Source organism: Pyrus communis, chromosome 5 (assembly GCF_041283825.1).
Source record: "Pyrus communis isolate YQ-2024b chromosome 5, ASM4128382v1, whole genome shotgun sequence".
Lineage (NCBI taxonomy): Eukaryota > Viridiplantae > Streptophyta > Magnoliopsida > Rosales > Rosaceae > Pyrus > Pyrus communis.
In genome coordinates, this window is record NC_142569.1 from 30,908,195 (window position 1) to 30,919,973 (window position 11,779).

Sequence of the window (11,779 nt, forward strand, 5' to 3'; positions counted from 1 at the left end):
AACATCCATTATGTTTCGATATTAAGAGTATAAACCCTTATCGGGAAAGGAATGCACCTTGTATATGCCTATAAGTAATTTGGGCAACTCTCCACGTTACCAATTGATTTTATGGTAAAACCTCAACTTTTTTAATGTTATTAACCGAATCGACATTTTACCAATTCGCAGGAATTCTTAACGTTATTAACCGAATCGACATTTTCCCAATTCGCAATTCCTGCCGTCTCTTTCTTTATACAGATTCTCTCTTATCTGTGAACAGAATATATAGAAGGGGGGAGTAGGAAATAGAGGGGTGATCTCCAAACATCTCAAGTGAAGTGAAGCAGAATTGGAACCAAATCAATTGGATAACCGATTACTGATCGTTTTGCAAATGCTGCAGCAGCAGCAGCTCACATGAGCAATTTAACAACAAACACTGAAATTTTAACTCAAAACATACGGTACAAATTTGGAATCAATACTCGGTTTCCAACACGCCGTCGATAAGCCCAAATTCCATAGCCTGGAATTTAAAACACAATAAATAAAAGGGAGGTTAATAATAGTTGAAGCTCGATATAGGTAAGTAGTACAAGAGTATACTAGCTGCGGGAAATTGAAAAGGTAATTTGGTTAAAAGACGCTTATGGTACTTCTGTAACTCTACACGGGTCATAAATTATGCACTCGATACACAGAACAAGAAATTTGAGAGACGAGTTAGCAATGTTACCTCAGAAACAGATAAGAAACGATCCCTCTCTGTGTACTGTTGTACTTTCTCTAGAGATTGTCCAGTAAATGCAACATACATTTTGTCGACTTTCTGCATCAAATTTATCACGAGTCACGACACAAGACCAAATTAAAAGAATTATTATGGAGCAGACGGAAGTCTAAATTTCATGAATAAAACAAACAAATAGCTGTAATGGGTACATGTTGAGCACAGTATTGATACAACCCTAAATCTCAATTTCCTGGAAATCGAAAAGCAATAATCACAGATGCATATTCTTTGAAACATTAAAAGGAGCTGTCCAGTGGATGAGGATCCTGCCAATGCAGGGTATGAGTAGTACGTATTTTCTCAAAGGTTTGGAGAATGCTTTCGAGTTTTTGGAGCAGTAAGTGTTCTTAGAGACGCTCTTTATTGTACGTGCTTTTGCTGACAATAGATCCATGCATATTCAAAAAGGTGATCACGGATTTACTATCTACCATTAACGGCCCTTGATGACCAAGGTTTGTCTGTCAATAAATGAAGACTAAACTAACGGCACAGTGAATCCTCGAACAGGGCTGAACCTAAATTTAAGTTGTCCAAGTAGCACTGTGAAGCAACAGCTCTTGACACCCGCATGCAATTGTAAAACTATAAAATATTAAAAGAAACACCACAACAAAACGAGATTTCCTTGGATCCTAAGGTTGGTATGACATTAAAAGACGTTGCGACTTATGCAATTAATTTATTTGCAACAACCCAGTCCCGAATAGGGTTGAATCTAATTCTAGTTTCCCTAGTAGCCATATGCAGCAGCAGGTCTCAGCACACACCTTCAATTTGCAAATGTATATGAGATTTCAACTTTGACTTGATTAGAAAATTATATAACAGAATTGATTATTCTGCTCGGTTTGATTGAAATCAATTAGGCTGCAACATTAACATATATCCAGAAAGATTTTCAAGAATATAACTAAGGGAGAAGAGACTGACATGGCGAGTTTGAACTGCTTCATTCACTTGCCGCCTCACATCTTCCACGTGGCCCTACAATAAGATAATGCAAAAATCAATCCACGGATTTAAAACAAAACGGATCGTGTAGTAATTAGTAATATAAGAAATTAGTTTTGTTTACGGAAAATAATTCATAAATAATCTAAGAATTTGAAACTAACAGTGTTAATGTCTCATACTTTCAATTGGTTTCAAAATACATGGAAAAATCAACCATAAATACCTGAACTAGCATATTACTATGAAAATTCATGCAGTTATGATTACAGAAGAAAATAGGGCAAGAAACAAAAACGGCTATAAAAACTAGATTAAGTCACAAATTGGATATGAGATTATTGACCAAAAATCCATGCAGTTATGAGACCATTGCTGGTTCAAGAATGTAACATAATATAGAGGTATTTAAACAGATTGAATATAGAAACTAAAACAAGAAGTTATGTTCTCACGGTAGTATTCCTTCTTCACACTTGTATTTATTGTTTTGTTGGAGACCTTCACACTTTCAAAAATACATCTACGTTTTGATGGTACAATTTGGTCAAACTCACAACACACCTTTAGTACCGAACCATCATACATAACCAAACGCTTGGTAGAACCAATAATAAGAGGATACAGAATTCAGTGTTTCCATCATCATCTAAGGGCCTACTGAAGCCACCAAAATTTTTATCATCTCAAGCAAATGCAAGGATAAAAAAGAACATTTAAGAATTTTCAAAGGCATTAGTTTTAGGACTAAGAAATAACATGCTTCATGGTCAATAATATCAATCAGAATTGAACATAAGAAAAATGGAGACCTAGGCCACATTGCATACACGATTCTAAGGGATCTGTTAATATGAAAACATTTTACTCGAACTTCAATTTAACACAAATATATAATTGGGTTTTTTTTCCTGATCAGTATAAAATGAAAAGAAATGTAATCAAGTTCCATTTTCTAGCATGTCCATACTAAAAATTAGTGAAACGGTGGAAATGCAATCTACAATCCTAGAATCCAACCTACCATAGCCATTCCAATTTCTATATTCTTAAATGCATGCATTTTGGAATGACGACAAAGTAAAAAATGGTTTACAAGTAATCTAGAATCCTTGAATCCAACATACCAAAATGCCAGGTTAGAATAACCAAGTTCAAGTGTCTAGAATGTCCTTGCTAAATTAATGTTGCGATGCAAATGCAAGGATCGAAAAGAACATTTAGGCTGTATTTAGGTCAGAAATTTCCAAGTCCCAAGGGATTGAGAAGTTAGTAAGGAATGGACCATAAAATGTTAAATAGGAGGGATTAGAAAAAAAGGACACGAGCATTGCAAAGGCATATATGAGGGATTTTGTAAATGACAACTTCCAAGTTGGGACTTGCAAATCCCTCTAATGTAACTGCACTTTGAGATTTCTATATCATTATTCATTACCAAACTTTGAATTTTATAATCTTAATGACAATGCAGAATTAATTAACATATGGTACAAAAAGAAGTTAGGTCTTCTCCATAACCAAAACTGATAACAGCACCAGGTAGGAAAGACTTAGGTGTCAACTAGGATAATAGACCATCAAAATACAATGCAATTTTACTTCTTATTATATAGCCCATTAATTCACATCATCCTACCCTATTATAAGCATATTCTTATAACAAAATAGGCAAGCTATACCCAAAAAAAAGTTGATTCATACCCCACATCCACTCTGTGGTTGGTGTATCATGATCCGTGCATTTGGCATTGCATAGCGCATTCCCTTTTCTCCCCCAGCAAGAAGAAGTGCTCCTTGGCTTGCTGCTACTCCAAAACATACCGTTCCTACCTTAGGTTTGATCTGATAACATAAAAAAAATCATTTAACGCCAACAGAACTTAACTCATTAATAAAACTATTTCTTCATTGGTGCACTCTATGGTTATAATTTTCTCCATGGTTTCGAAACCACAGAAGATTCAGAACTTTTAATTGTGAGTTATTGGACTGAACTACCAATATATTATGCTAGTATCGTCATTAACTGCGATGAAAATATAATGGTAGCTCGATCCAATACCAGATTAAATGTCCCAATATGCTAGGTTATCAATACAATACAGAAGAACATAAGCAGTCTGATTGCAGCAACATGATTTTGTAACCAAGTGAGGAAATATTCAACATCCATGAACAATGAATTTACATTATATGGACTTGGGTGTTTTAAATTTCTTGATATTCAAAATCCATTAACTGTGGCTATTAACTTGCTCATTGCATATGTCCTAGAAAGTCCTGGAAGATGTTTTTGCAATTTAGGAGGGGTTTGATTCCCTCTTGCATTTCTGTTATTTTGTTTACTATTGTACTTGAACACTCCTTTTCCTATGTTGTTTTATTGTCTCTGTTGCAATAAAATTGTTTTCTTTTTTTTTTATCCACAAGCAAAGAAATGTGATAAAATTGGAAGAAAAAAAACCCCGAAAGATAACGAAGCTTCATGACATTACCCAAGACATGCAGTCATAAATTGCCAAAACAGAGTATGTACTCCCACCAGGGCAGTTCAAATACACCTGAAATGATACAGGACAAAGTCAGAATCTCTGAAAGAAACCGACTTTGACATATTAAAACTTTAGCCATGGTGAATCAATTGAATGAGGGGTGCAGAAGAGGAGTGGAGAAAGTGTAAGCTCACCAGTATATCTGAATTCTCATCAATAGTAGCCAAAGTCACAAGCTGGGATATGACTCGTTGAGCCACCGCTGAAGTGACTGGCTGCCCAATGAAGATTATACGGTTCCTGAATAATACAGACGAGAGATCTAATGGTCCACCTGGGGTCATCACAGCTGGGAGTATGGGTGGATTCCCTTTTTTGGCTTCTATTGCACCATAACTAAACAAATTCATAGACTTAAAATCCCATCTAAACATAATAAAAAAACATCATGCAACATATTAGGGGAGTAGAATTCAACAGCCTTAAGTAGGACAGAGATTGATAGGATTATTTTCGGATTGAAATGGGGTTTGTGAAAATCATTTTCCAAGATAAAATTACCGGGTCACAAAAACAATATCATGTGAAAAACAATACAAATATAGTCCGAAAACACGCTTGAAATAGAATCGAAAACAAATTCTATCAGTTATGCAAAAGGGCAGAGAGTTATAGACCTTGTACTAGTATCACCAAAATCGTTGCCGTCAAGCTTTAGAGGTGACCCACAAGTTCTGCTAGATAACCCTGGAAAGAGCAATACGTTTAGAATTCAAACTAGTCTGCAAAACTGAATATAAACTCTAAATAAATAGCCAAATACATGAACATAGTCATAAGTTATTCAAAAAAATGACCGAAATTACGGATTAAGCTAAAGCATTGAACTGAATTTTGAACAATTGGGTACTCTCACTCTATGGAATTTAATTTTTACCAGTTGCTAAAGAATCGCCATACGGACTGTGCAAGGCAGAGACTGTGGACTTGGGCGTTGAGTCTCTGCACCACCACCACAAAACATGAACAACCAATAAACAAATATTACTATACAAAATCGAAAACGAAAATTAAAATTGAAGATTAAACAGCGTCCCGAGGTCAAACCCTCCCCTCCTTCTAGTAATTAGCGTAAATTAATGTAGAATATCGCTTGCATTAAAAAAATATTGAAAAACTGGTTGTTCGTACCTGCGACTGAGAGGCAATAAAGGAAGAGATGATGAGTTACTACTCCGGCGAGAAGCCAATGAAAAGCTCAGAGGGGCTGAGAAACCAGCTAATGCTCCCATTTCGACTCACTCAGAGAGAGAGAGAGAGAGAGAGAGAGAGAGAGTAGAGGACTTTAGAGGAGCACATCTGTGGGCTGCAAGGCTCGGCCCATTGAAAATGGAGCGGTATTAATCCAGTCGACCAGCCCAGAGTCCGGATAGGGAAAACCCGACCCGAGTCAGTACCCTACCCCACTCCTCGTCTCCCTATCACTCTGGGTACCCAGGTACCCGTAATTTGGCTCGTACGATCGATTGGCCTGGCAGGATTCGGTTTCAAATTTCAATGGAAGGCAATCGGAATTTGAAACGTCCCTTCTTCGAAGACGACAGCTCCGGCAAACCTCCGGCGTAAGCGTAGGCGTAGGGAGTATTTATTTATTTAGTTGCGGGTGTTGTTGTTTCTGAGTGAGGTTGGAAATGTGCGTGCAGGCAAAAGAGGGTTCGGTTCCCTAAGGGGAAGAAGGCGAGGCCGGAAGATGAAGCGGCACTCAAATCCATACCTGTGGAGGCCATTGGGCCGACTCCGGCGGCGGCGACGGACCCTCGGGCCGCCGCCAAAGAGCGTGCCAAGCGCCGCAGCCAAATCACAACTGAGCTCTTCACTGAAGACGCTGCAGGCGTTCTCAGCGATGTCTCTGCTGCTGAAGTTACTTACAAGGTCCATTCTTCCGTCCACTCCTTTCGATTCTTTCATATTTGCTGCATTGTTTCAGCTTTCTGTGCATATTTACACACACACACACACACACACACCCACACCACACCACGCTCTACACAAATTCGCATATCTTTGTTACTCACCTTTTGCTTCGGGTTTTCGAGTTTATGTATCAACTACATTTGGTTGCATCCCAAATGAGTTTCGAATTTTCATTTGTGTTGTGGCTACTCCAGCTAACATTTTTGCTTGATGTAGCAACTGTTCAGTGTCGTGGCTTAAGATGTGAATCACGCAATTTAACTGATTGTGGAAACTTTATATGTTGTTGCTTCTCAATAGAGGCGGTGCCATGCATGTTCTTGGTTAAATTAATAGAGTACATCTGTAATTTGGAATGGTTCTTTTCTTAATTGGCAGCACTTTTGTTATTCGAGATGATTGCCGGATACTTCTGTTAATTCAATCAATGGAAACGATAGCCATTGATTAGGGTATCTTTTGGCAGGATTACGAGGACTTTGTTGAGGATGGGATTCGAATAGAACCTTTCAACTTGAACAAGGAGAGGGAAGAAGGTTATTTTGATGCAAATGGAAATTTTGTTGAATATGCCAATAAAAATGAAGTCAAGGTAAACATGTTTATCATTTTTGGCAAAAAGCTATTGTCCTGGATCGATGACATGAAATAGGTTTTGCACTGTGGGTTGCTGACTTTTAGTGTGAAGGACAGACTTAGTTATGTTTTCAGTTTCTATATCTTAATGTTGTAGGATGCATGGCTTGATAGTGTTGAAGTTGTTACAAAATATGCCGGAAAAGACATTGTAGTAACAAAAGACTATGATGATGTCCAAGATTTATCTTCTGATGACATTGGGAAGATAAAAAGACGTATTGCTGATGTGCTTGAACCAGGAGAAACGGTAAACTCTCATTCATCTGACTAGTTCTTCTTTGAATTAAGCTTTTTATTTAAAATTTTAAGTTTGTGTATCACTAAATCTAACATTGCCTGTGTTATTTGAGAATTGATGATTTAATGTGCTATTTTATGAGTTATTTTGTTCTAATTTCTGATTTAGCTTTGGAATTGATTAACCTGACAAAGGTGAAATTTCCGAATCACTAAATTGATGTAGCTTGAGCATATGCGTATCTTCGCACCATATCCTGGCATTTAAACACATCCATTTGGTGTATGAAATATGATGCACTATGACAAGTACAATTTCTTTTGGTTGAGTACTTGCTCTAGTTAGTCACTAATCGTTTTGTTGCATTAAGCGGATGCATACTTGGTCGTAGAAAATTGAAGACCAATGATGGAAAACTTGATGGATTTACAAAGTTTATTTTTGAATTATTTAGGATTTGTGTTGGGTAGTTCTAGTTTAATGCAGTTGTTTTATGAGAAGGTTCAATTTTAGGGCTTTTTGATAGAGTAGCTATAGCTTAGTTTGAAAACAAGTATCCTCAGTGAAGGCCCAGGCCTAAGTTCATTGGGCCAACTCCAAAGCTAAGAACATTTTATATGGTTGATCCTATGATTTTAACATTAATTACAAAAAATATAATTTTTATCAGTAGCTACAAATTAATGAATCTAAATCAAATAGCTATGAACTAAATTTACTATTTACTATTTACTAATCTGGTGCTCAGTGATATATATTGTACACATTGTAAAGCGTGAAAAGTTGATCCTGAAATGTAGGGGCCTTATACTCGGTAATATCACATTCTAGGAAATGGTACTTTTACAGCACACATGCAGAAGTGGAGATGTGAATATGTAGGGGTGCTTGTTTGAAATGCATAAAAGACTGTTATAAATAATTCACATTGGTTTTGGTGACTTCATTTGCACTAAAATGACAGTTATTGGTTTGATTCCCCGGCACTGGAAACATCATTAAAGTAAAAATTTCTATTACAACAGGTTCTACACGCTTTGAGAAGATTGAAGGGAACACCTAAAAACAAGAAGGAGAAGATGTCAGCTGAAACGAAGATAGTATTTGACCAGTTAACTGAAGATGCCATGAACCTGATGGATAACGGTGAATCCAGTTAAGTTCATTTTGCTTCTGGGTTTAGATATAAATTGCATAAGTATTAGACAATCTGTCATGCGTGGTTGTTCAGTCCTCAAATTTAGTCATTAAACCTTTAGTAAGGAACCAGTGTCTTCTTTGGCAAGTGCTTATTGTTAAAGTTTTGTTCTGCAGATGTTTATCATGAGAAGAAGGAGATTTTTGAGCGTGAGGCAGGTCTGTAAATGGTTCACTTTTAACATTTCTGAAGTTAGTTATGAATTTTCTTGTTCTATCCAAACTTTTAATCTTGGATTCATGTTCCATTTTTCCGATCTTAATTCGATTATGAGGAGAGGTTGTAGTTGCAGTCTTTTTGCTGTGACTTTGGTTGAGTGTTTGCGTGCATTAACATAGCTATGAATCCTTGTCTGCTTCTTTGTCTAATTTTCAGGCATGCTAGTGCACTTTCCATGTTATGGTGATTTGTCACCTAGGTCATGCATACATATTTCCTTGGATTGGATTTTCTTGGTGTTTTAGATTATTCATTGACCTTAAACCAGTAAACCCTGAATTCATTGTTTAATTCTATTTTACATTAGTTCTATTTGCCAAAAAAAAATTACAAATGTAAAAATTTAAAAAGTAATAATAAAAGAAAAGAAAGGGGGTCGCTGCATCACAAGGAACAATCTTGAGGAATAGCCATTCTAGAACAATCATTTGGGTAGGTTCATTCTTTAACTGCTGCTCTTCTCCTTTTTTGTTCATTTTTTTTTTTATATAAGAATTAAGCTTTTGTTAATTAAAGAAACATTACAACACAAGGGCCAAGTTGTCCACTGGACTAACTTGACTGCACAGCTGCAACCGCAAAGTGATAAAATCATGATACAGTCACACATTATGTGAATGAATCTAAAATAAGCAGCAATCGATTAGAACCTAGCTATGCTGCTTATTCGTAATTATAATTTCCAACTCTCTTTTTCAGAAGGATATGAGAGTTTAGCACGGGCAAGAAGGGAACCCACATCTATTAGTGCATATCAAGAGAGATCTGTTCTCGGCATGGAGTGGGAGTCCTCTGATGTAACAAATCCTGGAGCACCCTCTTCAATACTGCCGGAAACTTCTGTGGCTACATCCAGTTCTAATGCAACCACTGTAGAAATCTCAAGTAATGGTGATGATGCATTTGATATGTTTGCAGAAGATGATGAACATGCAATTGCTAAACCTTCTGAAGGAAGTAATGTGATTTCTGACCCTAATTCTTATTGCGTCAGCTCACCGTCATCAAACAACCTAAACAATTATTCAGAGAGTAAGCTTTGTAATGTTGATTTTGGAAAATTGACATATTGGCATAGCAACTGCTTAATAATTTTATTTTACATTTTTCCAGATGGAGTTTTGCAAAATGATTATGTGTTTGATGAGTCTTCTGGGTACTCTCTCTCTCTCTCTCTCTCCCCTCCCAAATATTATGTGTTCTGCCTTCTGTGTGTATATGTAATACCCTACTTCTTGATAATGACTTGTCACATAATAGATATACAGTAGTCATCTATTCTAAGTAGACCTTGTGGAGAAGTGCTTTCTGTGAGGGATGGATTGGGACTAATTGAAATGGTTTGCTAGATGGCATTTATTCTTTTGTATATAGGGAATTGTTCTCTTGTTGGAGAGTCTGGAAACATGAATAAACAGTAAGTCAATATATATGGGGAGGACTTCAAGTACGGAATTTTGCAGTACGGTCTAGCAAAATTTACAAAGACGGATCCTTTGACTTCCACCATATATGATTTAATTAGTGATAGTAGCATAACTATTGCGTACATAAGTCCGTGTTCTAGTAATCCTTTGGTTACTAAATATTATTTGTAGTTCACTTGTGTATTTAAGAGTTCTTATTCTATTTTCTTAATTTCAAATTTTACTTTTTATATAATGATGCTATTATTTGTGTTTATGAAATTGAAAACATAATGTTCTGATTACAATTGGCCCACTGGTCCCACTAGTGATCCTTTGCTCAGTTGGTTTTCCGTGATGCTAAATAGTTAAGTTTTTCTTTTTTTTTTTTTATCAGTAAGACTGCAAATAGCTATCTGAACTGGGAGTCTTATATGAACAGTATCTTTTTGAAATAATTTTTTTTTTTTCTGTGGGTATTTTGAATAACCTGAGTTCGTTTAATCTTTTTAGGTACTATTATAGCAGCAGTTTGGGATATTATTATGACCCATCTACAGGACTCTATTGCTCTGCTTCATCAGGGCTATGGTAAATAAAATTTGTCCTTGTGTTTAGAATTTTTTGTATATATTGCTCTCTGTTCTTTGCGCAATGTTCTTTTTTGGTGGATAACTCATTGTACTAGTTGCTACTTTTACTTGGATGTGTCCCGGTTCGTTCTCATATCTTTAGATAGTCTGTACATTTAAGTGTCAAAAGTTTCTCACTTATGTCCCTTAAATTCTTAAACCGCCCAATTAGTGTCTGAGATTTGCCCAATCCACTCCAATCTTAGACACCAAACGAGCCATCAGTGTCTGAGATTTGATGTAAATTCCATTTGAATATATCATTATATTTCGTTGGTTGTATTGGTCAAACCATGGCTTAACAATTACAAGTTATAGCAACACAAGACATGACATAGCAACGGCGACTTTCTGGATTTAGTGATAATGTTGGGAATAATAGTAAACAATGGCTCCGATTTTAATCTGATTTTAATGAAAGTTTGTCTTAACCAAGCACAATCTTATGAATGATTGGAATAGCAGTGAGAGGAGGTCAATGGGTTAGTTAGCTTGGTTCATGTAATTGCCATTGATGTGTCTTGCAACCTGATACGTGTTTCTGTCCAATATAGGTACTCATTCAATGAGGAAACTGGTGTATATGATGAGATTCACCAGACTACAACCACTGTGAGTTGAAACGGAAAGTTTTGCTGCTTCGTCGACTCTGTACAGACTATAGAGGAGAAGTTTTAGGGTTAGATAACTTTACTGTAATGTATAACGATTATCCGGTCTGTTGTGATTATGAAATATAATGGTTGCAAATGTGCTCTGTTATTTTTGAATTTTTTGTGTCAGATTACAATCTGCATGCACCTTCCGAATGCTGCAATTTAACTTTGCGGGTCCATTTTTACACTAGTAAGATGTGGAGGGTTGGTCCACGACCCCTGATGCATTGTGGAGTCTGTGACTGGACAGTCCCACTGAGACCTCTTGCTTGAAAGGTAAAATGGCATAGGGACCTTTTATTTGGGGGAGGTTTAGATCTGTCAACTTCAAACGGGGGAATATTGTGTTAGGAAGATACCCGTTTCTGCCTAGGACTTACTCGGCACGGATACGCTCACGATGGCACCTTGTGAAGTGTAAGTGTTTGTGCACGTATCTATTTTTTATTGGCACATAACTAGTAACGGTGTGTTTGTGTCATGTAAGTTGTTCTAATCTCTCACAACCTCACCAAGCAAGTCTCGTAATTATAATGACTCTGAAGAATAGTTGCCTTGCTTGCCCATAAATTGCCTTGGCTTTCCCAAAA

The 11,779-nt window shown here is 36.6% G+C and overlaps 2 protein-coding genes across 4 annotated transcripts; one reads left to right on the plus strand and one right to left on the minus strand.

Moving 5' to 3' along the window:
• Window positions 1–319: 319 nt before the first annotated feature.
• LOC137724488 (ATP-dependent Clp protease proteolytic subunit 6, chloroplastic) lies at window positions 320–5,559 on the minus strand. Of its 2 annotated transcripts, none has more exons than XM_068463228.2 (9): window positions 5,419–5,559; window positions 5,165–5,229; window positions 4,905–4,974; window positions 4,422–4,623; window positions 4,231–4,296; window positions 3,437–3,577; window positions 1,712–1,765; window positions 722–814; window positions 320–511 (listed from the first exon to the last, which is right to left on the minus strand). In XM_068463228.2, the coding sequence occupies exons 1-9, from the start codon at window positions 5,517–5,519 to the stop codon at window positions 464–466; spliced, it is 840 nt and encodes a 279-aa protein (XP_068319329.2). In that variant the 5' UTR covers window positions 5,520–5,559; the 3' UTR covers window positions 320–463. The 2 variants fall into 2 exon arrangements, with proteins under 2 accessions (XP_068319329.2, XP_068319328.2); XM_068463227.2 differs by having other exon boundaries at window positions 4,422–4,653.
• Window positions 5,560–5,717: 158 nt separating this feature from the next.
• LOC137724487 (CD2-binding protein-like protein) lies at window positions 5,718–11,303 on the plus strand. 2 transcript variants are annotated; one of them, XM_068463226.2, is made up of 10 exons: window positions 5,718–5,849; window positions 5,931–6,159; window positions 6,668–6,793; window positions 6,935–7,087; window positions 8,104–8,233; window positions 8,393–8,434; window positions 9,195–9,527; window positions 9,609–9,651; window positions 10,415–10,492; window positions 11,088–11,303. In XM_068463226.2, exons 1-10 carry the CDS (start codon window positions 5,785–5,787, stop codon window positions 11,152–11,154), a joined length of 1,266 nt encoding a protein of 421 aa, XP_068319327.2. In that variant the 5' UTR covers window positions 5,718–5,784; the 3' UTR covers window positions 11,155–11,303. The 2 variants fall into 2 exon arrangements, with proteins under 2 accessions (XP_068319327.2, XP_088551033.1); XM_088694907.1 differs by lacking the exon at window positions 9,609–9,651.
• The last annotated feature ends 476 nt before the right edge of the window (window positions 11,304–11,779 follow it).

What these genes read in the sequence shown, in the direction of transcription:
- LOC137724488 (XM_068463227.2), bottom strand. Translation starts at nt 5,519, where the DNA reads ATGGGAGCATTAGCTGGTTTCTCAGCCCCTCTGAGCTTTTCATTGGCT. An exon ending in TTTGGTGATACTAGTACAAG is followed by an intron (nt 4,654 to 4,904) that starts GTCTATAACTCT and finishes TATTATGTTTAG; the next exon opens with ATGGGATTTTAAGTCTATGA. An exon ending in GTTTCTTATCTGTTTCTGAG is followed by an intron (nt 512 to 721) that starts GTAACATTGCTA and finishes TTTAAATTCCAG; the next exon opens with GCTATGGAATTTGGGCTTAT.
- LOC137724487 (XM_068463226.2), top strand. Translation starts at nt 5,785, where the DNA reads ATGGAAGGCAATCGGAATTTGAAACGTCCCTTCTTCGAAGACGACAGC. An exon ending in GATTTTTGAGCGTGAGGCAG is followed by an intron (nt 8,435 to 9,194) that starts GTCTGTAAATGG and finishes TCTCTTTTTCAG; the next exon opens with AAGGATATGAGAGTTTAGCA. An exon ending in GTGTTTGATGAGTCTTCTGG is followed by an intron (nt 9,652 to 10,414) that starts GTACTCTCTCTC and finishes TAATCTTTTTAG; the next exon opens with GTACTATTATAGCAGCAGTT.